At 40.2% G+C, this 27,554-nt stretch overlaps 1 protein-coding gene across 2 annotated transcripts in view; it reads right to left on the reverse strand.

The window, feature by feature from the left end:
- Positions 1-27,554, reverse strand: part of NELL1 (neural EGFL like 1) — a 465,040-nt gene that overhangs the window by 319,577 nt on the left and 117,909 nt on the right. For both annotated transcript variants that reach the window (XM_074999016.1, XM_074999015.1), the window contains exon 12: positions 20,745-20,873. In XM_074999016.1, coding sequence (XP_074855117.1) covers positions 20,745-20,873 — 129 coding nt within the window. The remainder of the gene's footprint in view (positions 1-20,744; positions 20,874-27,554) is intronic.

A 27,554-nucleotide genomic window follows, 5' to 3' on the forward strand; every position in this document is an offset into this window, starting at 1 on the left:
TGTCGTGAGCCACTGTGGCAAGCAATTAGACCATGAGTTGACATTTTGCACAGATGGGGAGAGAGATTACTCAGCCTACCACCACCCAGAGCAGAACCCACTCTGTGAAATAAGGAGCTTTGTCACAATATGTAAACCTTCTTTATTTCCCGCTCTGTAAACCTATTTTTTTCTTTGGTACTGATAGAACATGTACTCTATGTGCATCAATTAGGCAAAGGACTAATGAACTGATTTCTACAATGCAAGAAAGGTGCGAATACAAGCTACAAGATACTCAACAAAATGTAACTAAACAATCACATACGCAATGGTGGCATCAAGATAAATCCTTTTTGTGCAGTTTCAGTTCAGTATCTATTAAACAATCTAAAACTATTAAATACTGTTCTGCAAAAAAAATTACCTGAATGGCCATGATTCAAGCGAAGGTTCAAAATAAGAATAAAAAAGTCCATTCTGTATCACCAAAGGTCCAACTAGTACCTTGTTTCCTGTCTTCTGACAGTGGCCAATTCCAGGTACCCCAAATGGAATGAACAGAACAAGTAATCATCAAGTCATCTATTCTCCGTTGCCCATTCCCAGCTTCTGGCAAACTGAGGCTAAGGACCTCTGCCTATCCCAGATAATAACATGGCATGTCAGATCAGGTTGCTTCATGTCTGATTTAGAAAAATAATTTATGTTCATTTCCCTTGCAATGTACATTCTCACTTTGGATTTCTTGGAATTCATCCTAAGTATATAAAAATATTAGCCAGCCAATGATAGGACAGAAAGTAAACTCCGTCATATCCGGCAGTCTGGAGACCGGTATATTCTGGATAATAGAGAGGTATACCTAGCAATGCATAACAATACAGAAAAACAAGATTAGATATTAATAAACAAACAAAAAAAAGTATCATCATCAATAATAACCATGGGCCCATTAGCATCGGACAGCTTCCTCACTATTTCCTTCCATCTCTCTCTGTCCAGTGTGGAGTAGCTTAGTTTCTGTAGACTAGCTCCATACCAACCTACTATATCATCTACCCATTCTGTGTGGTACTCCTCTCCTATCTGAACTTTCCATTACGATGTATACCAGGGTCTTGACTTTTTGTTGGTCATTCATTCTGCAGATATGCCCAAACAGCTGTAACTTCCATTGTATAACCTTCTGCTGTAGGTTCTCTTTCGGCTGTACCTTCCTATGTAATTCCTTGTTGGTGACCTTCTTGATATATCCCTGTTCTCAGTATCTTTCTATGACAACTCCTCTGGAACACCAATCCCTTCTCTTTGAATCTTTCGTTATCACCCATGTCTCACATCCATACAACATGCTGCTGAATACACACATTTTCAAGATGCTCAGCTGAATTCCTAAGCTTATCACTTTGCTTTTCCAGATTTTATCCCTCACCTTCAAACTCATTCTTTTCACTATTCTAGTCTCTATTCCCTTCTTACAGTCTAGATCACACATCATGTTGCTCCCCAGGTACATGAACTTCTCTAAGTTCTCTAGTTCGATCCCATCTACAATGATCTTCCTAACAGAAGTATTGTACACTGCAAACTTATAGTGTATTTGCCATATTTATTTGTATTTACTTTCACTGTACTGTACTTATGGAAAATGTGACTAAAATTATTTATGATTAAAACACCAGTTATTTGAGAGTTCTGGGTAATAGAATGCCAGATATGAAAGAGTATACTGTATTAGAATAGGTTTCTAGAATATGGCCACACTCATTCCCTTTAGAAGAGTCAATGAAAAACAGCAGCCCAATTCTTTAACTTGTATGATGCACAAAAAGTGATTTTCCACAATTTTTTTTCAGTACAGCACTTAGTTCTCAATGAAGAAAAGGACGTAAGAGCTAGTGAAAAACTGACACTTTCCTCCCACCGGCAAGCACCAAGCCCAGTGCTTTCAAATTAGTGGCTGCTACTATTCAACAGCCCATAAGATTTTGACGTATTTTTTTTTCCAAAATCCGATAAGCCTGGAGAAAGAAGATTGCTTTTTGTAATAATAGGACTAATTACACACAAAGTAGGCTGAAGGGCAGCACAAGACAAACAAGATTAAAAAAGCAGTTAGAAGTGTGAAAGAAGATCTTGATTATAGCAAACTCCCAAGGTTACCCAGTAGAGATATAACAGGAGGTTTAACACAAGTTAAGATACAAAAAGGGAAAGGGAGATGTACTAGAACTAAACCACCAAATGACATTCTAAACTGATCATCTCTCATGAATCAGCCTATGCAATTCTCTTCAGAAGACTGTTTTTCTCTGGCACATTCATAATTGGTAACAAGGAAACAAATAAGTAATCTACACTGTCATTTGAGAATAAAAAGGGAAAGTAAACACACTCATCCCTCGCTCTACAACCAGAATGGGTTCCCAACTTTGTGCTGGTAAGCGAAAACTCATAAAAGGGGCACTAAATTCTCGTTAAAATACATAAGAGTCTCTGATTGGTTCCTAGAGCTCAGCAAAGGAGTGGCAGCATGTGGCGCTGCTTTTGGAAGGTAAGTGAACCTTGGGTTTGGGGGTTGGAAAAGGTTAAAGGTTGGGGGCGGTTTAGAGCCATGAGTGGGAGGTACAGTTAAAACCTGGTGGCCGGTTGGGACCATGGGGTGGGTGGAGGGTTCAAGATGCTGAAGGTTGGGTGTGTGGTCCGGTGAGGGGGGGGTCAGACTGTGGTGGGTTAGGTCTACCAGGCAGGCTGGGAAGGGAGGCGGGGATCGGGCTGCCATGAGTTGGGGCTGTGAGGCCAGCACGGAGTCAAGCTGCTGCGGGGCTGGTCTGCAGGGCCGGCGGCTGGGTAGCAGGTCAGGCTGCCACAGGGCTGGTAGGGGGGAAGGGTCAGGCTTCCGCAAAGCCAGCAGAGGTGCGGGGTCAGGCTGCAACAGGGCCAGCGGGGAGGGGATGTGTCAGGCTGCCATGGGTAGGCACTGTGGGGCCAGTGGGAGGTCAGGCTGCCGCAGGACCAGTGGCGGGTGGTCATGCTGCTGTGCGGCTGGTGGGGGAGGAGGTGGTCAGGCTGCCATGGGGCCAGCAGGGGTGCAGGGTGAGTCTGCCATGGGGCCAGCAGGGGTGTGGGGGTGTCAGGTTGCCACAGATAGGCACTGCAGGACCAGCAGGGGGTCAGGCTGGTGCGAGGCCAGAGGTGGCGAAGGGGTCAGGCTGGAGCGGGGCTGGCAGAGGGTGGTCAGGCTGCCAGGGGGCCAGCAGGGGAGAGGGGTCAGGCTACCATGGGTAGGCGCTCTGGGGCCAGCAGGGATCAGGCTGCCGTGGGTAGGGCCTGCGGGGGAGGTGGGGGTCACAGTAAGGCAGATTGGAGCCGCGGGGAGGGGATTAGCCTCATTCACGGGGGAAGTTCACTGTGAAATAAGGTAAGTTAGTTAATGTGTCCCTCGTTTAAGTGAGTACTTGTAAGCAAGGGATGAGTATGTAAATTGCAGGTTCCTTCTATCATCTGATGTGTCAAATGGGTGAAAAGGAAGGGCTAATATAGTTGGAACCTACATTCTGTGCTCTCTTACACTGAGCCATCAAAACTACATGAGTTTTGAAATAACCTGACCAAATAGCAACCCTCAGGCCGTGTCTACACTAGCCAAACACTTTGAAATTGCCATGCAAATGGCCATTTTGAAGTTTCCTAATGAAGCACTGAAATACATATTCAGCGCCTCATTAGCATGTGGGCGGCCGTGGCACTTCGAAATTGACACAGCTTGCTGCCTTGCGGCTCATCCAGACGGGGCTCCTTTTCGAAAGGACCCTGCCTACTTTGAAGTCCCCTTATTCCTATCAGCAGATGGGAATAAGGGGACTTCAAAGTAGCCGGGGACCTTTCAAAAAGGAGCCCCGTCGGGACAAGCCATGCAGCGGTAAGCAGCATCAATTTCGAAGTGCCGCGGCCACCCGCATGCTAATGAGGCGCTGAATATGTATTTCAGCGCTTCATTAGGAAACTTCAAAATGGCCATTTGCATGGCCATTTTGAAGTTTTTGGCTAGTGTAGACATAGCCTCAGAGTGATCACAGAACAGTCGCTTGAGTGCAACTCCCTCACTGTATATAACCTTCACAGAGTTTGAAAAAGCCTTTCACAGCATTGATAGAGACACTTTGTAGAAACTGCTGCAATAGCATGGCTTCCAATCCAAAATTAACTTGAGCTTTTCAATGTACGAACCCTTGACATGCCAAGTTGTTCACACTGGTGTCTGGAAAGAATCCTTCAGTGTACTCTCCAGATCATGACCAGGGTGCCTATTGTCACCTTTCCTGTTCTTGATCATAATAGACTGGATTATGAACAGGATAACAGATGGCCATCATTGAGGCATTTAGCAGACACTTTTCAAACAGCTAGAGAACATTGATATTGCTGATGATGTTGCCCTCCTTTCACAGCAACACAAAAGCATGGAATAAAAGGTAACAACACTAGACAAAACTGGCTAAATGACTGGACTGAGCATCAACAAGGGAAAGACCAAGACAATGAGGATCAACCAGTCCAACACCACCACCGCACTGTGAGTGGATGACCTGGAAGATGCGGAGCAGTTCACTTACTTAGGGAATATTATGGGCTGAGATGGAGGAACAAATAAGGATAGCAATGTCAGGAACGGGAAAGCAACAGCTACATTCAAGACTCTCTATTTCATATGGCGTTCACAAACATCTGCAAAGACGGAAATGAGAGATCGTGAACACAAATGTGAAGAGTGCACTCTTGTATGGATGCAAAACCTGGTGTACTAAAAAGTCTTCAAATCACAAGCTACAGACATTCATAAACCGATGCCTGAGGTACATCCTTTGCATCAAATGGCATGACTTTGTCACAAATGAGAAGGTTTGGAACAGAGCAAGACAAGAGCCACTTGACTTTCAAATCAAAAGAAGTGGGGATGGCTAGGCCACACTCTTAGAAAACCATCATCCAGAAAAATCTGTCAAGCTCTCAAATAGAGCCCACAGGGAAAATGCAAAAGAGGAAGACCTTGGACAACATGGAAAAGATCTACTGAGACTGAAGAACAACAACTGGGGTAGTCCTGCAGTCAGCTAGAAGTTTTGTCCCAAGATGGAGCGAAGTGGAGGAGACTTGTAGATTACCTACACATTGCTGCTGCTTTTTTTTTTTTCCTAAATCAGTGTTCTTTTGAAAATGGAGTTTATTTTTGAAAGAGCCCCAAATATACTGCTATTTTCCTTTCGAAAGAATCTCTTCCGAAGAGATTATGCAGATGAAGTGTGGGATATGTAAATCAGCACTTCATTTGCAATTCTGATTTACTTCATTTGCATTCCACTTTCAAAAGGGGAATGCAAATGTAGACAGAGCTAAAGAGCTTGAGTTAGAAATTTAAGGGGAAGGAACTATGCAACTTTCCTAGTCTATACTTAAAATGTAGATCAACAAAGCTAAAATCACTCATGTGTAAAAATTCCACACCCCTGAGTACCACACTGAGCAACAAAGCGAGGCCTACCTACCTCCTGGGGTAGAAGAATCTAGGTCAGTGGAAGAATGCTTCCATTAACCTAGCTACTGCCACTCAAGGAGCTGGCATTCCAGCCAGAAAAACTGCCTCCATTGCTGTAGATGTACCTAGAATACTGATTATGCCAGAATAGCTATGGGGTCATAGATGTGCCACTACAGTCCCTAGAGCGTATAAATGACCTGAATCTTTCAGCAGGTCAATTAGGTTTTAGAGCTTGGGAAATCTCTCTCTATACATGTGATTCTCAACCAGGTGTACGTACTCCTGGGAGTACACACAGGCCATTGGGGGTACATCAGCTCATCCAGGTCAGTATTTCTCAACTTGATGGTTTTGAGCTCCAAGAAGAGAGTCACATGATAGGTTTGTGGGGTGGGGTGGGGCGTTACAACTTGTGCAAAGTCATCATTAAGAGAGAGGGTAAGTGGGATAAATGCCTGGGAACACAAACTAAATTATATGCTTCTGCCCTGGGCAGTGGGCCTCACACTTCATTCTCTGGAAAGGGACACTAGTCTGAAAAGGTTGAGAACCACCACTTTAAGCCATACTCCCTTTCATAATATAAGAGGTAATCAAAACTAGTTCTGCTAGGGCTACTGAAAGACTTCAGTGGGCACAGGATCAGCAAAATTTATTTGCCCTATGCTTCTTGGCAATTAAAAAATGCAGAAAATAATGGTACATGTTTATAGACATCCCATAAGTTGTACATGTAAACCTAAAAGCACAGGATGGCTCTTTTTAAACTGAGGGAGGACAAAAATAACCACACAACTTCAGTAGCAGTTTTTTATTGCAATTTTGATGGGTTTTTTGTTTGGTTGGATTTGCTTTTTTAATCTATGGCAATGGCTGTAATCTTTTTCAAATGTGAGCTGTTAAGCAGAAGAACTGATGGCTGCAAGGTTGAATTTCTTTGGAACAATAACTATTTATGACACTTTATTACAACCACTCCAAAACATATGGTTACCTTATTAGAAATTAAAATTCATTTTCATATAAATCTCAGCATGATATTACACCAAAACAACAGAAGTAACTCCAGGGGACAGCAAATAATTTCAGTTTAACTGTTCAAGGGCTTGGCAATTACAATATGAAATTTAAACTGATTCACTTTTAAATACAAAAGCGATTTTTGATAACACAAATAATCCATCCACAGGCAAGCACAGGCACAAATGTTAGCATTTTCCTGCAAGTTTCTGAGACTGCATAGTTTATATCTGACTCAAAATCTATCATTAATTTGTTTAATGTTTTTTCTTTCCAAACCTTCCTTCCAATTACCAAATGCACTTATTCCACCTTTCACATGCATTGTTCATAGATTTTAAAGCTGGAGGGGACCAGAGTTTCACACACACACACTTGTAATAGACCCATAAATTCTGGCTGAGTTACTGAAGCCCTCAGCTGATGGATTTAAAGACTTAAAGTTACAAAAATTCCACCATTTACTCTAGTTCATACCAGAAGGTGACTCATTTGTGGTTTGTAGTGAGTATGTGTTTCAGCCTCCCAAGGCCTGTGAGAGCAAACAATCCTCGTCTAGGATAGGTTGTAGATCCTCGATAATCACCAACCATACACTCCACAAAAGGAATACTAACCTCGGAATCAATCCCTGCAACAAACCCCATTGCCAACTCTGTCCACACATCTACCCTAATGACATCATCATAGGACCCAACCACATAAGCCACACCAAAGCTCATTTACCTGAGCATCTACTAATGTGAGCCATGACAACATGTGTCAGTGGTGACCCTTTTCCATGTGCATTGGACGTAAGAATGGCCACAGTGGATCACAGCAAAGGTCCATCTAGCTCAGTACCCTCTCTTCTGACAGAGACCAATTCTGGATGCACCAGAGGGAGTGAACAGAACAGGTAATCATAAAAGCAATCCCTGTCCTGACATCCATTTCCAACCTCTGACAAACAGAGGCTAGGGACATCATTCCTATTTATCCTGGCTAATATCCACTGGTGGACCTAACCCTCCATGAATTTATTTAGTTCTTTTCTGAACCCAGTTAAAGTCTTGGTCTTCACAATCTCCTCTGGCAAGGAGTTTCATGGCCCTCTTATGTGCTGTGTGAAGAAAAACTTCCTTTTCTTAATTTTAAACCTGCTACACATTTGGTGACCCCAAGTTCTTTTATTAAAGGAACAAGCAAATAACTTTTTCTTTTTCACTTTTTCCACATCAGTCATGATTTTATATACCTCTCTCATATCCCCATCTCACACTTCTTTTTTCTAAGCTGACTACCTCTGTAACAAAATAAATGGACACAAAACAGACATTAAGATTGGCAACCAATGGGAAAATATTTTAACCTCTCTGGACACGCAGTTACAAACTTGAAATTTGTCATCCTCAAGAAAATAAACTGCAAAAACAGACTGCAGTGTGAAACTGATGAGCTGGAACTCATAGGAAAATTTGAAACCATCAAAGTGTGTCTGAATAGGGAAAGGGAATGGCTCATTACAATAAATAATTTTTAACTTTAAGTATTCTCAACTTCTTATCCACATTCACCCTGACAGTCACATCAGAGCTAATTCAGACATTTCTCTGTATCCCTACTATTTGTTTCTTTTTCTTTCCTTTCATGTATCTGACAAATTGAGTTGCAACTCACAAAAGCTTATGCCATAATAAAATTATTAGTCTTTAGGGTGCCACCAGACTCATCATCATCATTTTTGCAGATAAGAACTAACATGGCTACCCGTCTGAAACCTTTACGCCATGGCTATGGTTATAGTACAGCGATCTGTCAACAGAAGTCACCATCAGAAGAAACTTCCCTACAAAACTTCTGTTGACAGAGTTCAGCCACACACAAAAGTCAATCAGAAGAACGGTCGGACTGCCCGACTGCTCCCTTGACAAAACAGGCACCTGGAATACAACAGATTGGACTGCCTGTTGTTCTGGGTGCCCTGTCTGTCAAGAAAAGGCCCCTCCACAGCAGCCACGCAGCTTTTTTTGTTGACAATCTGTCAACAGCAGCGTTCTGGCTCATGGCTTAGAGACAGAACACTGCTGGTGAAAGTGCTGAGCTTTGTTGACAAAGTGTCAACAAAACGCATTTTGTGTGTGGACATTCCACTGGTTTTGTCGGCAAAACTTACCAGTGTAACTGTAGTCAATGAGAGTAACTTCACAGTTAACTCATCATAGGTAACACTAAGCACAGTAGAAAGTTTTTGTAGGATCCAGGACAATATATTTTGAAAGGTAAATGGTATTTTTAAAACTATTAGACTTCACCTAGTTTAACTCATCATAATGAGGAATTTTATTTGCAATGAGATTTCTTAAACACATTTTAGGATACAGAAGAGTCTAGGGTGTGATTTCTTATGGAATAAACTGTATGGTGACTACAGAAAATGTTACATCTAGTATGGAATGGCTGTATGAAGAGAGGAGGACAAACAGAAGGATAATCATTAAAAATTGATCCAAAAGTCATGCCAATGGATGCCAGCCAAAAACAGTCATATATCACTGCCATGAAGGTTTAAGTGATACCACATAACTTTAATGTTATCTCCAGAGCCACAATGTAATGAAACTGTATCCATTACATTGAAAACATTACATAGTGAAAGAAAAAAAGCAACAATAGACTTTATATATTTATTTTGTGTAGCAGTGTCCAGCTGTGGAAACTCAGCAGATTTTTAATTAACTTCTACCCTTAGAGCTCTATTCAGCATTCCTTATTCAAGTAAAATGTCTAGCAATGTCAACAAGAGCTATGTCTGAGTATGCAAAATGTAATAGTGGCTTATGTTCAGTAAACACTTAATCAAAGGATTAAGTCTGACCTAAGAAAGAGAGGATAGTTTTCTAATTCTACCTACAACAGATGCTATGGAGTGTTTCAGAAAGGTTTTTATTGTTGCTGCATACTACACAATATGGTTACTGATGATGAAAATCAAAAAACATTTTTTAAAAATGCAGACATCAGCAACTCCATGTCTAAGCTTTCTTAACTGTATTATATTTACTCCCTATTGCTAATAATAATTCCTTAAGTAAGTGGAAAACACTTTTTCCGCCCCCCCACATATAATTGCTTTGTTTTTCTCTTACATGGGCTTGCAAATTCACAGTTTACTGGTAGGAAATACCCAAATTTTGCCTCTCAACTTTGGAATAGACTCTCTTCCTTGTTCAGCAGCAATCAAATCTGCTGCAACTTCCATGGCATGTCACAATTTGTTTTTTTCTAAATATTATTTTACAACCAGCTAACACACATATTTCCACTGCATATTCTGGAGAGAAGTGGAGATATTTGAGGATTGCAAATCTGGAGAAAGTAAGGTATTCATAATTTACTTATTTATTTAGCTGGATGAATTGCCTAGTTATATCTAATATGAGGCAAAAAAGCTGTAAAGTAGCACTTTAAAGACTAACAAAATAAATTTATTAGGGGAGATTTCATGGGACAGACCCACTTCTTCAGACCATAGCCATACCAGAACAGACTCAATATTTAAGGCACAGAGAACCAAAAATAGTAATCAAGGTTGACAAATCAGAAAAAAATTATCAAGGTGAGCAAATCAGAGAGTAGAGGGGCGGGTGGGAGGGGAGTCAAGAATTAGATTAAGCCAAGTATGCAAAGAGCCCTATAATGACTCAGACTCTTTTATATTCAAATTCGACACATTAACACGTGGTTTGAACCCGGATGTGAATTTTCTGGGTCATTATAGCCTGAAGAAGAGTCATTTTGTTGACTTGACCCGTTTATATGTATTTGGTTTGAAGGAGCAAATATCCCATTAAAACTGCTTTAGAAACATGAATGGTACCATATAGATCATCTCAGCATTCTCCAGATCTGAAGTGGGTCAGTCCCACGAAAGCTCATCACCTAATAAATTTTGTTAGTCTATAAAGTGCTACTTTACTGCTTTTTTGTTTTGATAGTATATAGACAAGCACAGCTTTCTCTCTGTTACTACTATGAGGCAATTCAGCTGCTGGATCTTCTATAGCGATATCTACACTAACAGCAGTTTGTAAGAGGACTGGCACTGTACGATAGCTTCATACTACAACGAAAGGCCCTGGAAGCAAGGAAAAGTTGCAGAAGAGGGGAATGCCTTGGTTCTTTCCCACTTCCAGAGCCTCTTCCCATTACATGCCCCCTGCCAGAGTCTTCTCTTTTACCAAAGCCTTTTGATATGGTAGGGAAATATTCCAGAAGCAAACAGGCAGCATGACGCTGTACTGAAAATAATAGTGCAGACATGGAAGATACTGCTTCAGTGCTCAGGTGAGCTGTGTAGGGTGTATACATAGCCTCAGAGTTCAAGCTCATAGAGCACCGTAGTCTACTCTACTCATCTAAGCCATATCTCAATGTACATTACTATTTATACCTATACTAGCTGGATACCTACATACTGCCATAAGGGCAGACATAGACTATATGGTACAACAAAACAAAGCAAGCAGTCCTGTAGCACCTTAAAGACTAACAATATTATTTATTAGGTGATGAGCTTTTGTGGGACTGACCCACTTCAGATCTGGAGAATGCTGAGATGATCTGTATGGTACCATTCATGTTTCTAAAGAAGTTTTAATGGGATATTTGCTCCTTCAAACCAAATACATATAAACGGGTCAAGTCAACAAAATGACTGCAACGATGGCATCACAAGAATCCATGTTTATTGTATCTTGGGGCCAGGTTCCGATATGCTGGATCACCCTGAAGAAGTACTGACTGCTCCTGAGTAAGGCACTACTCTGTAAGACTAAAAGTGTAAGAATCTGTCTATTGGTCATCACTGTTATCAAATGTGCTCAGTGTACAAGTAAACAGAGAGGGGAGGCATCCAACTGCCAACAGGGTCAAGTTGGAGTCTCTCATTCCTGCACTTCCACAAAGGCTTTGCAGGCCAACCTGCCCATCAGTTATAACTGTTGACACCCATGTTCTTCAAACTCAACCTGCAGAAGCACCTGTGCAATCCCAGCTTTCAAACAACAGTCCTATGGATGACATATGACTAGAAACATAATCCATCTCACCCACTCTCAGCACTACAGGCTCTGAAAGGCTAACAGGAGTTTTAAAAGTACAGCAAAAACTGTGTTGCGTTATCAAACCTGACTCTGAAAACGTATATCAGAAGCTGCGTGGAGAAAGTATGTTTACACTGTTGACTTTTCAAACACCAAGTGCATTTTAATCCTCTTTTAGAAATGTCTCTCTGTGCCTTAATACCCAAGGAAATGAGATTTCTTCTTCCTAACGGGAATTATTTTAGTTATATGCTTTAACTACTGCAAACATTTGATTCCGTTCATCTACACGTATTTATGCTTGAAACCAGCAATGGCCAAAATTGATTGGCCGGGCTGTCACAAAACAAAAAAGCCTGAAAACCCTGTATAATATGGGATACCTCTGAATCACAGACCCTGGAAGACTGGGATGCTCATCCCAGGCAATCCACGTGGCAGGGATGCCCTGGGGCTAGCACCCCGGAAAGCTGGGTTCCCCAGAAGCCAGCCAGAAAACCAGGTAAGTTTCCAAGAGAAAAAAAAAATCACTGTTGCTCAAAAACAATTTGTTGAACGTCAGGTGTTTCTCCAAAGTTCCAGGATTCAGAATTTTCCAATTAAACTCACTTTGCTGGAAAATTCCTGATTAGCCCCCTTGGAAACTAACAAAGCTCCTTTAAATTTATATCCTTGTTGGGACATTAGAAGCAGTAATGTTATTAGAGCCATGGCAAGCGTATTCATTTTTAATGGTAAGTTCAAATCCAACAGAGAAATCATTACATTGTGGTCATAGAAGGTTGAAATTTCGGGCAAGTGATTGGAAAAGTTATTGCCGCACATATGTCCATATTCATGGTTTTAGCTTCAATTTCAGTAGTGTGACTACTGACAGCATGGACTTCAGTGCAGGATAAGTTGCCTGAATAAGAACCCAGAGTCCTAGGCGGGCTATACTACCTGCACTGAAGCCAGTGATGTCATGGTTTCACTGCTCTTAAAGCTGGGTCAGGTGCATATGCACATACTGCAAATCACACCCCACCTGTAAGGAAGACATACTCTTAGAATACGTAGTAACTGATACTTTGATTGTTTTTGCCATTGTTATTATCCTCATTTACTATTTATATTATGCTCGTGTCCAGAGGATATGATACTGAGGATTCACTGTTCTAGGCACTGTACAAACTTCCATGGAGCTAATTATCTAAATGGACAATGACTGGGGGAAAAGCTAGTGTTATCTTAATTTTACAAATGGAAAATTAAGGCACACTGATTAAGTAATTGACCCAAAATTCCTCTACGGTAGAGCTAGAAATTGCATCCAGATTTCCTGAATGCAAGACTACCCTAAAAATCTTTGACATGAAACTTAGTAAGTGCTAACATTTGGATGAGAAGTATTGTATTTTAATGTATCCCTTTTACAGAACAGTAGCAACAAAACCCCTCATAACCAAATGAAAATAAAACATTGAATCACACTGAACAATAGAACACTAATTCACAACAACTGGAATGAACGTACAAATAGGTCATCTTATGGAAAAAAACAATTAAAATAAGGGGAAAATATCATCAGAACAGTCAGTACTAGTTTTTAATTGAGATCTCACTTTTAACTCAATTTAACCATTGACCTAGAATAACACAATAACCCCAGAGACAGCATCTGAATTGCACTAAAGTTGCTCCAGAAAACCTTATTACTTATATACTCAAACTGCAACTCTGAATTAATAATCTAGTACATAAATGTCTTTGCTTACACAAAAAAACCCACCATCAAATAACTTTAAACATATTCAGCATTTTAAGTAAACTTGGAAGGAAGTGAGAAAAATGAAAAATTATGGGTCTTTTGCTCCCAAATTGGGAAGGTTGGGGCTCAGATGAAGTGCTTGTAGTGGAATGAAAACAAATGACAAGTCTAATTTCCTTCAGCAAAATGAACATCTTAGTTGATGGAAGCATAACATACAACAAAAAGAGCTTCTGTAACGAATGACACTGCAAGTCTTAATGACTGTATCATTAGTCACTTAAGGCCAGATACTGCCATGCTTAATCTCACTGAATAATATCCTATTCCCTTGGCATTTTTTTCTTCAGTGGAACTACTTGCTGAGTTAGGTAGTTCTCAACATGAGTAAGGCTGGCAGAATCCAGTCCCTACTGGTTACACTATGCAAGCAGGAATACCGTATTTCAGAAGTGATTTAAGCTGCCAAACTAAAAGTATGAGAAATGGGGGGCAAACTTTTTGCTCTCGTTTCCATGAAACTAAATGTAGGGTAAAACCAACTAAGTCAATTCACAGTTAGACCATATAATCAAGAGCAAGCTGCTTGTAAAGTCCTTTACTTCACCACAGAACAGATTTAACAAATGCAACTTTATCGCACAAACTCATGAAAGCTAACCTAAGGCTGAGAAAGTAATTCAATCTCTATGCTGTTCAATCTTTGGCGTCTCCAGTGAACTTGCTAGCTATGGTGTCAATTAGTGTCCATTATCATCATGGTTTCTGAGATGCCCACCCAGCTGTGAACTGAACTGACATCAGCACCTCTTCACTTTATCAGCTGAACCACTGGCATATCTTAATGTCTTTCGGTCACTGTAAACTTGACACAGACTGAAATGAACTGAGTTGAAGACACCAAAGCATCCTATTGATTTTGAGTTAGCCAATCTCTAAAAAGGAATCTAATTAAAATAATTTACATTTTTATGCAGCTAACAACCAAATAAACAGAACAAGATATTAGTATTTATCAGCATAAATTGAATGCGAAAAAAGAGACTTGCAGAGTTTTTTTTTCCTAAGAAAAATTAACTATTTCCCACTCAAACTTCCCAACTAATTCTACACAATGACACTTCATGTTAAAATATACAGTAACTCCTCACCTAACATCCTGCTGCTTGGCAATGTTTCAAGGTTACCTCCCTGCTCCACTACAGAACATGATCACTTACAGTTGTGCAATGTTCTGTTCCGTGACTTTATAAAGGAGCATTGCATAATTTGTAACCAGGAATGGTGGTAATACCCCTCATAAGTTCCCCAGCTGCCAGCAAACCCCCATGGATCACCACCTCCATCTTCCCTCCTCCCTGGCCTCCAGTTGCAGCAATCAGCTGTTATGCAGGGTTCAGGAGACTGTGGGGTGGGGAATGAGAAAGGAGCACCCTGGGCAGGAGATGGAAAAGGTGCAGGAAGAGGCAGGCCTGGAGGGGAGCAGACGCAGGGGTTAAGTGCTCCCTGGCAAAGTCAACAGCAGCAGAGCCTGTTCTTGTGAGGGGAAGCCATTGTTTCAGCTATCCAAGGAATTTCCTAACCTCCTTGCCTGCAGTGGGCTGTGTCTCTGTGAGGAAGTGCTGCCACGCATAAACCCGCGGCAATTCCAAAATTGTAAACTTCGAAGTACTGGCACGCATCTAGCCGCAGCGCTCCCACTGGTACTTTGAAGCTGGGGAGTAAGGGGACTTTGAAGTTGCCCCAGCACTTCAAAGTACCAGTGGGTGCGCTGCGGCTAGATGCCTGCCAGTACCTCGAAGTTTAAAATTTTGGAGTTGCCACGGGCCTATGCATGGCAGCACTTCCTTAGTAAACGCCCATCACCCTAATTACCATCCTTCCTTCAAAGGAAGGTGGTAGTGTAGACACAGCCAGACATTACTGGAAAGAGCAGTGCCTTTGCCCAGCTGAATGAAGTGGGCAGAAGGGCAGATCCCTGGGTAATTGACCTCTGTGGGCCTCCACTTGCTGCTGGACCAGGAACCTGAGACAGGGAAAATTTGTATTTGTTGAATATCTTTTCACTCAGTCTCATTTTTCAGAACTATAACTACAGCATTTAGCCAAGAGTTACTGTATATGAATAGCGTTTAATGCACGTAATTCTGTACCATCTCTCTTAAAGGTCTACAAAGCAAACAAACAGGAAGAAGAGGTGGTAGGTAGGGTTTTTCTTATTTTTTCCCCACTAAGCAGTGAAGAATTACTGAATAGCTCATTGACCTTTCAAGAAAAGAACTTTGGTTCAATCAACCAGAAACCAAGCATACTTAAGAGGTTTCCAATTAATCTTTTAATTTAGGTCCTCTGTCTCTCCTCCATCAAACTAAAATGAAAAATTCATTCTGTTTGAAATATTTCAATCTGCTGTGAACTACAAGATTCTTAAGAACGAAAGGTCAGTAACATGGTTAAGTCATACTGATACCCATTTTTATTTACCACTTGCTTTTATGATACATTGGATATGTACAGAAATATATAAAGCCAAGAAAGAGGAGATGAGATAAAAATATTTTCTCTCCACGAGAGATGGCAACCATTGTCATTAGCATTCAGACTACAGTTTAAGAGTAGTTTAAAAATGTGATAAAAGCTTGAAGATCAGAGAATGAGACAATTTTGTATTGCCTCTCAATTTGCTACTTTGAATGAAAATCCGTTAAAAATACTTATCCCTAATTCTTCTTTTCTATTGTTTGCCCTTCCTTTCTCCTGCCTCTGGGACCATTCTCTGAGGCAGTGGCCACACGGGCACCATTCTTCAATGCCAACATTTGTATACAGATTAGCCATGATTTGCACGCTGCTGTGACTAAACCTAACTCCTACAGGCCTGGCTGTACTTCACTCCCAAGAAAAGATGAATTTACAAATAAAACAATATTGTCTCATTCACTAGCAAGTGAACCAATATCAATCCAAGTTGTTAGTAGTGGCGTGGACAGAAGGAGATATAAAAAAATTATACAAGGAGAAGTGTTTGCAGATTCTAGCAACCAAAATCCATATGGGCTGAGGATGCTCCCATGATGTCTGATGCCACTAGTCTGGTGGAATGAGCACAACTTTCTTCATGGGATACTTAAGGACATGTACATGGCTCTTTTACTTATCATGAAATAACCACCTTGGAAAACTTTGTGATTTTTCCATTTGAGCCACATACCAAAAAGTGAATATTCTACCTAGGCACTATTTCATGGGACCACATAAGACGACTAACCAGAATTATATATAAACCTCACAGAATTCATATACTTCCAGCCTTAAGCTACCCAAATTTGGTCTCAGAAGTGCAACAAACTTAACTACTTCCATTTCCATATTTAACCTAAGGAAATTTTTATACCTCCTTTCCAATGGCTACAGATATCTGGCTGAGATGTTCTGCTCTACCCATAGGCCAATATATGCAATCAGTGCTGTTAGTGCCATGGAAATTTTATTTTTCCTGTTACAATATATTGTTGGTTGGTTGGTTAGTTGATTTAAAAAGATCAGTTCATATTCCCAAAGCTTGTTAGTTATGTCCCTCGCATGATCCATTGGGAGAAGACAGAGTATCTGTCACTTAACTTTGTTAATTGAGAAGAAAAATAGCTTGTAAAATACTAACAAAATGAGACAAACAATCAGAGAGGTCTCCTTTACTCTGGTCAACAGATATTGTACAGGTCACCTATTATCACAGGAATATTCAGTATGACACTGGTTTACCAGAGTGGGGAAGCGTGACAAAATAGCTTGCAATTTTTTAGCATTTCTATTGTGGGGGCAGTGGACAGCTGGTTAGCTTTAGTTAGTTTTTTAGTTTTAAATACAAATAATTCTTTTAAGGTACATTTTTCCTATATTCCTTGCACATAACAACATTGACATATAAACAGCAGTTTGTTCCCAAAATAACAAAGAGGGAAACGTAACTGAAATGGTGGAGAAACATTAGGAATAATCTTGTCCCCTATGGACATCTATGACAAAACTCCCGATGGCTTCAATGAAAGTTTAGTTCCTTGCTTATCAGCATCTAGAAGGTAAGAGAGTTGGTGGTCTGGGTTATGAGAGAGAGAATTGTCTATCCCATTTTGCACCTTGTGGATTATCTCAATAATATTTGTAAATTGCACCAACATTCTTGGGCAGAAGATATGACAGAAGTACAAAGTATTGCAATGTTTATTTTAGAAGCAGCAGAGTCTTGAAGAGGACTGAGTGTGGTATGAACAATCCTTTCATTTGATTCTAGTTTTGCCACTAGCTTGTTCCACTGCACTAAGAAAAACAGAGTCAGATTTCCAGGACCAACCTCTACAACTGCAAATCCCCACACATGAAGCCCTCAAGTCTGCCTGTGCACATGCAATTTCTTTCAGCTGCAAATGGTGGCTGAATATAGGCACAACTCAACACAGGCCCTTACATTTTCCATGCCTCACTATCCCCATCTACAAAAAAGGAGCTGATATGAATTTTCCTCCCCACAACAGATTTTGAAGGTAACTTACCTAACTAAACAGCAAATTCTATGTTTATTATAGACACACATGGCAGGTAGATGAAGAGTCAGTGAAACAAAAACCTATGACATTTAATGAGTAAAAAAAGAGGGACTTATTTTCTTGTTATTACAGTACAGCTCTCTAATCACTTTCTGTATTCATTCTGAACCCTTTCTTCTTTGCTAAGAAACATCTTGATTTTTTTAAAAAATATAGTTTTTAACAATTGGTTATTCCAAAGGCATACCCAGACATTTTCTGTTAAAAAGCTTGCTTTAACGCTGCAATTTGAAAGGAAGCTGTTCACGAGTATAAAGCATAGCTCCATGTCAGATTTTTTTTTAAAATGTGATGTAGTATTCATCGATGTTTTTAATGGACCTGGGAATCACAATGAAGTTCTCCCATGACAAAGTCAATGTAATTTTGAAAATATAATGGTAGAAAATTACAAAAAAAAAAAAAAAACCACACCCTTAAGGAAACTAAATCAAACAACAAAGCAAGTCTTTAGAGAAGATGCTACAATGCCTAAACCATGTGCAGGGAAATAAGGGGTGACAATGTAACATGAAAAAAAAAGCATGAAACCTGGAAAGTCAGATTTAATGATCCATGGAATTCTGAACTGAAGTGTCACTGTATCTAGGTATGTCATAACAGGAGATATTTTAATCTACAGGTCTCAGAAGATGTGACCTTATATGTCACTATATTTCAAGGCATAGGAACAACAGAAATTAATTTGGAGCATTACTAGTAATTAATGAGTATTTTCTGATACCATACATTTGTCTCAGTCCATTAAGATGTATTTCCATTTAATATTTAAACAACAGATACAGGAATCCAATTTGCTAATATATGAATACAGCACTGCATAAAATCCAATACTGTAGCCTATGTTGTGCTTAGCCAAATTCTGCCCTCAGAAGCATGGTCCTCATTGATTTCATTGGCAGCTCTGCCTGCCTTTCAGAGCAGAATTTTGTCAAATGACATTGAATTGAGTGTTATTCAATAGAATTGGCAGATAGATTATTGTAATTAGACAAGAGCGGCAAGTCTGTGAGCTAAACAGGCTTCGCATGGGAGTTTTCTGTGGGTAGTTAAAGGGGTTCAGTCTTCAGGAAATAATGGAGTCACTCCTGAGCTAATCAGTTTGTCAGGCCAGAGACCCCCATGAGGGGAGCCTGATTCAGCCCTGTAAAACACAGCTCTTAAGTGAACTGTAGTTCTCTTCTACCTCCTATCTCATGACCTCACAAAGCAGACCCTGCCTTGCTCTGCTGTCTTTTGCTCAGGACAAATCCAGAGACAACAGGGCCGGATTGGCTTTGCAAATAGTACAGCTAGAGACTAGCAGACCAGCAATGTCAGAAGTTCAGCTAATTTGTTCAGACAGCTTTTTAGACTTTTCTCCCATTCCGATACGGCTAACATCTTAAACACTATTTGGAGAAAAGATGTTGAAAATGCTGCCAGATAAAGGAATTAGAGAAACTGCGATAAGGTTAACAAACACACTAAATGCTAATGAAGGGAGTTTTCAAAACTGGGACTTAAGAATTTATTTAAAGCAGCCAAAAATATACCATTTACTGTCTCATCACTAAGTACATTACAGTAGTGTCAGTAGCATCTATACAGTGGATATTCCCATAATTTCAGTAAAACCTAAGTTCTTAATGTACTGCGTCTTTGCTGTACTCCAAGTAGTAAACGATTGGAAATACCCTGTATTCCCTGAAAGCATGAGCATTTGATTTTGTTCTTTTAAGAGATGCTCCAACAATTGCAATATTTTGTTGTAATTTGCCGACTACCTTTGTTCCTCATATCTACAGTCCTGATCACTTGTATATGGTTAAAAAAAAATCTCTTTCAAACAATGGGATCAGTTAAGCTCATTTGGTACCATTCTAACATATCTGTTTCATATTCTTCAGTCTTGTCTCCCCATTCTTACAGAATATTTTTTATCAACTTGTCAAAATGTCATCTCCTTTCCATCATCAACATGGATGGAAGGAGGAACCTAGAGAACTAGTGTAAAGTCAAAAATCAAAACATTAAGAATCAAAATACTGGGACACGTTTTAAGCCCACATACCTTACAAGGCAAAAAAAATGCTCTGTATGTTGATTTATCATACTAAATAGGTTGTCCAGTAATGAGTAAACCAGCAAAAAATAAGAGCAAGCAAAAGAAAATGGTACTGGATCCTTGCCACACAAAGCCAAGAATGAGAACAAAGGCATACTGCATTCTTTCCTGAGGCAGAATAGTACATCATTAGCAAACAGAAGAAGCACAGCAACACAAAACAGAGCCTCCTGGGAAATATGTCTACTCTATGCAGCATTAAGGTCATTGTGGAAAGTTACCTGACTTGCAGGAGCTTAAAGAAGGACTACTGGTTAATGTATCTGTGAGCAGTCATAACTTCTCTAAGCATCAGAGAAGTTAACCTTGCTCCTAAAACTGCCACCTTCATAATTATCTCTATAGCTAAGAAAGATGAATCGACCCCTGCACACTACGCACAGCATAAGTGCCACTCACTACCTGAAAATGATATTCTCCACTCACTACCGGAAAGTGATATTCTGAGGAAGATAACATAGTAGTGATGATCCCTATGGATAGACCATATCCCAGCAAACTTTCCACCTACCTTGGTTATCAGAAGTTTCCATGCATCAATTCATAAAGGGCTACAATTAAAAACACCATCATAACAAAATGCATTCTGCGGCTATTTACTTAGCAGTAAATTTCACAGCAGATGCTAAGAAATTACTTCACTGAATATCTCACGTACCTTCACAATAGGCAGAGTCCCCCTGGATAGAGATGTAACCATTCTTGCATTCACAAGTAGCTTTCGTGTTCCAATTTTTGCACTCTGAATTTTCACCACATCTGTGGCCTTCTGCACAAAAGTTGTGACCTGAAACACAAAGTACATTCAATCTTTTATTAGAACATGCTAAATTCAAATCCGTATTGATCTGTGTACATCAACGTGCCATACGCTGTATAGTTCTTTGCTGCTATACTCCAGAACTCTCCTTCATTTCTCCTGGCAAAAACTGATCTAAAAGAGCTTTACTTAATCCACTTCATTAAATTAAATGTAATTTTATTCGTAGATGCCTTTGGCCACAGTATTCAAGCTTCCAATATGGAGAGAAAACAACCCCAAAACAAACATGAGTGCTACTGTATGCACTGACCAACAGAAGATGATGTGCATTGTTTTCTAGCCATCTTTTCAGGACACAATGAATCACTGCAATTGCAGTTACTATTAAAGCATACTACATTGCAATTTCACAGTAAGTTAGTACATAAAGGAGAAGAAAAAGGTTGGTTAGAAGAGAGTATGCATGAAAGGCAACTTTCCATTGCAACAAGATGATGTATTGAAAAGGAAGACTTCCTCAAATATTTTGCTACACGTTAACATGCCAGACCAGCTCTGAGTTCCATTCTCCTATTTATCCTGAAAGTAATACCAATGATACTAAAAAAGAACCTCTACAGTATAGGATCTCTCTTCTACTTTCACTTGTATATAGTGACGCAGCAGTAAAGTTTTTCTATCAAGACGGATTTGCTCCAGTGCCCTTGGGACCTGACCAGTTCCAAACCAGGAAGTTTGCTGGACTGGTGGAAGTCAATAGTGGCTCCTCTACTGCCAGACTCCAGGTTCACCCTCAGCCACCACCCCCACTCCCTGACTTCCCTCATGAACATTAGCCCCACTCAGAGCCACTGCTCTTGGCTCATAGGCTCTGATCCTGCCCTCAGATGGGCTCCGTTGCTGCTGTCTCTCCCACAACTGGCCCAGTTGCACTTCCAGTCCTGGACAGGCTCCTGGCCACAGCCCCACTGACACCCACCCAGATGTACCCCCAGTCCCTCAGCTACCAGAATCCCAGCTGGTGCCCGCTCCCAGTCACTGGGGTTCTCTGATCCCATTGGATCATAGATGTTGGAGGACCAGAGAGTCTTGAATTAGCAAGGTGAGCCTATACAAAACCCCATCTAGCTTAAATTCTACATTCACCCTCAATTCTTAAAAACTAAGGTTCTTTGGATTCTTTAAAATCACAGATCATTTCTAAGAATAAACGTGTTCTACAGGGATGGCATTACATATTGCATTATGAATGTCATAAGATTTACATGACATGAACACACACAGTCTCAGATTCCTCCCTTCACTCTGTTGAGATCCAAATTATGTGCTCAGTTTTAATTCTGTAATACTCACCTCACTCCATTGGACTAACACTATTTTCACGGAAGAGAAAGTCTATCTACTCTCATTCTGTCTTATATGGCTTGTCAGAACAAATTCCGCATCTTAGTGTAAGGCTATATGACCCTTGTGTTCTCTTCTAACCTTATGATTCTATGACTAGAGAACTTTATAATGTGAGGGGTTTTCCCCATTTTGTTTCTTTAATTTCCTGGGCCAAATCCTATCACCCTGTGTCACAGAGCAGTAAAATAGGTAAGTAAAATTTTGGTTTTTGTCTTCTAGATACCTTTCTTTGGACTCAGAGTTTCCAATAAAAAGGAATTATACAGCTTCTACGATGGACTTTGAAGTTCACGCCTCAGAATCCCAAGAACATTATGGAATTTGGATACTAAACACAACTTTGAAGATTTTATACAAGAACTTCCAATAAATCCCTATTAGATTAAGAATAATTCTAATCTACACTTCATTTTTGCAAGATGGCCATGTTCTTTTAGAGCACTGAACAGTTAGGACTTGCATAAAATGTACCACTCTAGTGCTTCACATTTTGGTTACAGAGGAATTGCAGAAAGTTCCCCCATACAAAAAAGTTCTACTTTAATGATTCTAACACTTCATAAGTTCCTCTATGGACAGCTAAGAAATACAAGACGACCTAAAATTCTAAAATAAATACACCAGCAAGGTCACTACGTAGGTGAGTTTCACTGACCTATGTCCTCGGCCTCCACCAAGTCTGTACCCCTGGATTTCATACTTCTAGAGGCAGTTCTTAACTTGGCTTGTACTCATCTTGGTCAGTAACACTGAGCCATTGTCCTCAGTCTGTTCCCCACCATCCACCCCACTGCCCATGCCCTCACTCTGCATCCCCTATCACGGCATGCACAGAACACCGAAATCTCTAACGGTGGCCCTGTAAACCAGATTTTTCATATCCTTGCTCTTAAATTACCTACACTTTCTTTGCAGAATTTAGCATCTAAGAAATGGCATTGTTATCTAATCCCAGCAAGTATTCATGGGTTTATTCTAAGATTAGCTAAATCTGATATTTGAAAATAAAATTAGCTCCAAATACCAATTAATAAACTAAAGCTCTTGCATGTATCTTGTCCTTTCACTGCACTTTTATTTTCAACTTGAAAAGTTTACATCCACCACTGGAGTGTGAGTTCACTTGCCAAAATAACATTAAATTTGGCACTTTAAGTGTCAATAGCCGTGTCTACACGTGCACGCTACTTCGAAGTAGCGGCACTAACTTTGAAATAGCGCCCGTCACGGCTACACGTGCCGGGCGCTATTTCGAAGTTAACTTTGACGTTAGGCGGTGAGACGTTGAAGTCGCTAACCCCATGAGGGGATAGGAATAGCGCCCTACTTCAACGTTCAACGTCGAAGTAGGGACCGTGTAGTCGTTGCACGTCCCGCAACTTCGAAATTGCGGGGTCCACCATGGCGGCCATCAGCTGAGGGGTTGAGAGACGCTCTCTCTACAGCCCCTGCGGGGATCTATGGTCACCGTGGGCAGCAGCCCTTAGCCCAGGGCTTCTGGCTGCTGCTGAGGCAGCTGGGGATCCATGCTGCAGGCACAGGGTCTGCAACCAGTTGTCGGCTCTGTGGATCTTGTGTTGTTTAGTGCAACTGTGTCTGGGAGGGGCCCTTTAAGGGAGCAGCTTGCTGTTGAGTCTGCCCTGTGACCCTGTCTGCAGCTGTGCCTGGCACCCTTATTTCGATGTGTGCTACTTTGGCATGTAGACGTTCCCTCGCAGCGCCTATTTCGATGTGGTGCCGCGCAACGTCCAAGTTGAACATCGACGTTGCCAGCCCTGGAGGACGTGTAGACGTTACTCATCTAAATAGCCTATTTCGATGTTGCTACATCGATGTTGGCTTCACGTGTAGACGTAGCCAATGTCTTATATTCTGACTAATCTTATTAATAGCAATCAGTGATAAAAGATGGCTTTCTTTCACTATTATCCTGCCTTCGACAAAATATGTGTTCTTTTATTTTTGTTTCTTGGGTTTTTTCCCCCCTTTGATAAAATTGCTAATACTCTTTCCAGTCTATGTTCATTTCACAGTCTGGTAAAACACACTCAGGTTTTCCAAATAAACCTCATTTACCCTGGCTGGCATCTGTACTGATGTAAAAGGGCACCATGCTTTTGATTTTGCCCATTTGAGCCCTCAAAGGATTTGACCACTCGCTTTTCCCTTTGCAATTATAATCACTGCCAAACAATAAGTCCATCTATCCAAACTGATCCATACAACACCTAATTTCTACCCTTTCACTAGGGTTAATCAATTAAAATTCTGTTTGCTCTTTAGCTACCATGCTAGAGACAAAGAATTCCGTAACATTTGCTGTGTCACATAAAATCACTAAGGCCATCACCATCATTTCATTACCTAGAGTGTTAAACCCCCTTCATATTCCTACATAGGAAAATGCTTTATTTTAACTGGGCTAAAAACACTATGCTAGGGATTTACTGCTACATGTACTGGGGTGTGCAAAGATGGGCAGAGAGGCATAGCACATTCAGTTGCTGAGTATCAGGCTCATCTACCTCATTCCAAATGTTGAAATGTGTTACTGTTCTTATGTATGTGCATTCGCATTTATATACGGATTAATAAAGTTTTTACATTCAACATACTTGTTTTCTTACATGTGCTTTCTGGTCAGTCAGGAATTGGTAGTTGGAGATTCATCTGCTCATCATTTCTCCAACTGTTCATCTCTAAATCAGAATTTTCTCCAAAGACCTCAAGTTCTCAGTACCAGATGAGATTTCAACAGGACTCTCTCACTTCTTAATTTTACACAGAAGTGCAGTCTCCTAGTTATCGATCTCAGACACTTGCTACCTTTTTAAGAGTTCTCAATGCAAGGCCTCGATTCATTGTTCACCTTCTAGTTGATAACAGTCAGATTCAATTCTTTTCAAAATCAGCCTCTCTCTTCTCTCCAGGCTTACAAACCATGATAAAATGTCATAACAAAAACAAATAATGCTCTAGTTCTCTAACAACGACATTTAATTAGAGACTCTAGAGAACTCTCTCTTATTGTGTCACTATGAATTCCTAATTAAACAAGTATACCATACTCCATCTGTGTATTGGCTTAACGTTTGTTATTGCAAGTGACTTGTGAAGCATGATTGTCAGACCTAGATTTTAAAACCTGCTGCCAGCCTCATCTTTTCATTTCCCACAGCACTTGATTAAAGTTGGCAAGAACCTTAAGAAGCAGGAAGTGGCAAGATATCTTTGTGAAAGTGTATTATTTTTTTCACATCATATTTCACTAAGTTTTTATAGAACAAATTAAAATTTGATACAAAGAAGCCAAGAAATGTACATTTAGGTTCAAAATATTAAGTGCTGCACTGTGATTTTGAGAGTCAGATTCAGAGCTTCACCTGTACAGGGACTCTGCAGGAATTATTCCTCTACACATGTAGAGTAGTTTTAACATGCCAGAACACACGTACGAAATGCAGTTAGGCCTCTTCTCGGCACATACCTCTCTGCTGCTGTGGATGTGGGTGTAGGGGAATGAAAACATCCCTACTTTAATACTAGACTCTCTGGAACCTGAAGAACTGCTAACAGCTTTTGCCTGACTGCTTCTGAAAGCTTCCTGCAAGCAGCCAAATTATGGGCACCTGCTGCATGAACATACTGTGGAAAAATGAGGTTTCTTATGATTTTCTCACCTCTAGAGGCTCTGATTAAGCAAAGAACTTTGAGCACATGCTTAAAGTTAGGCACATGCCTAACCTCCATTGATTAAGTAGGTGCTTGAGTACTTTACTATACAGAGATGGACCTAAGCATAAATTTCAATACTTGGATGAATTAGAGTTGCTACAGATCCAGTGCTTTTTTTTGTCCTGGTACTTGCCAGTACTGAGTACTGGCAACTCAGCAGCTCCAGCCATAGGATTGGCTGGGGATGGTGGGGTGGGGGAAGGGAGCCAGCTAAGCGTCAGCTCCTTTTCATTTTACAAAAAAGCTCTGTACTAATGTATTCATGGATCAAATGAATGCCAACAGCAAATTTTGACTCGGTGTTTTAAAGGAAAAATGAATTTGTGCAGAGATCTAGACCAATAGAAACCATCAACTGAATTGCCATGTGATCATGGAATTCCCAGCTTCTAACAGAACAACAGAATTCATACACCTATATTAGATAAGGAAAAAATTAACTGTCAAGCTTTCATAATATTCCAGAATGTCTGATCCAATATTGTTGGCCATTCCCTAGACATAAGAAAATGATTAAAAAGAAAATAATTGTATCCCAGCCTGAAGGCACTTACAGAGGATTTAAACAGAAACAAAATCTTAAAACCAAACTGATAATCAACTAATTTCTGTCTAAGACAGTTGACAAGGCAAATGAGCATGAGTTAAAAGCGCAGATGAATGCATCCACAACAGATGTCAAGGACCAATTCTCCCCTCCCCTGCAAAAAAATGGCAGAACCACTACAAATATGTAGAACAGCCCAAAGTCATTCAAGATATTCTAAATAAAACTAAATATTATCATAAGAGGGATTAAATGATTAAAAGAGTATCTGGATGATCTTTCTTTTTCCAAATATTTTGGTCATATTACTAACTCCTCTTTCAATGCTGTTGGTTGCTTGATCTACAATTGATTTTTTTCCTCACTAAAGAACAAACTTGTGTGTTTTTATTACTATTTCTATTAAATGGGGAGTGCCTTTTGAAGCTGTTTGACTGCATAGCGACCAATAAATTAAAACTACAAAAGTAATCAAATTTCATACTTCAGGCCATGAACTCATCACCAATGTGGTGCCAGGAAGGAACAGCACAATATTCTAGTACTAACAATTTCAAAGTATGTTATCTAAAGTTAGACACTGACATCCAGATCCATACATGAATTTAACCTCGTCACCTCCATGGACTTCAAAGGAAGTTAGAAGCCTATATACACCCTTGTAGATATGGCTCTGCAGGCCAAATTAATAGTTAAGTCCCTGAAGATGTAAAGAAGAACCTAGTGGGTTTTTCAAAAATACCTATATGCTTAACTCCCCTTTTATTGGGCTGGAGGCAATCTATCCACATCTCTGTTTAACTTTCATGGTCATCTCTGAGAAGTCTCATCCCTTTCTGGAGTTTTCCTAGATGTTTTGCTGATGGTATCACTACAATTTCCAGTATTCCTGGCTATCTATCTCATGACTCCCAGAATCTACCACCTGCTGCCCTATACATTATCCTGGAGCAGTCATACTCTCATAGCTTGTTCTACACTTCTGAGGCTTTTAATTTGTATTTAAGGCCAGGTGA

This window comes from Carettochelys insculpta, chromosome 6 (assembly GCF_033958435.1).
Source record: "Carettochelys insculpta isolate YL-2023 chromosome 6, ASM3395843v1, whole genome shotgun sequence".
NCBI lineage: Eukaryota > Metazoa > Chordata > Testudines > Carettochelyidae > Carettochelys > Carettochelys insculpta.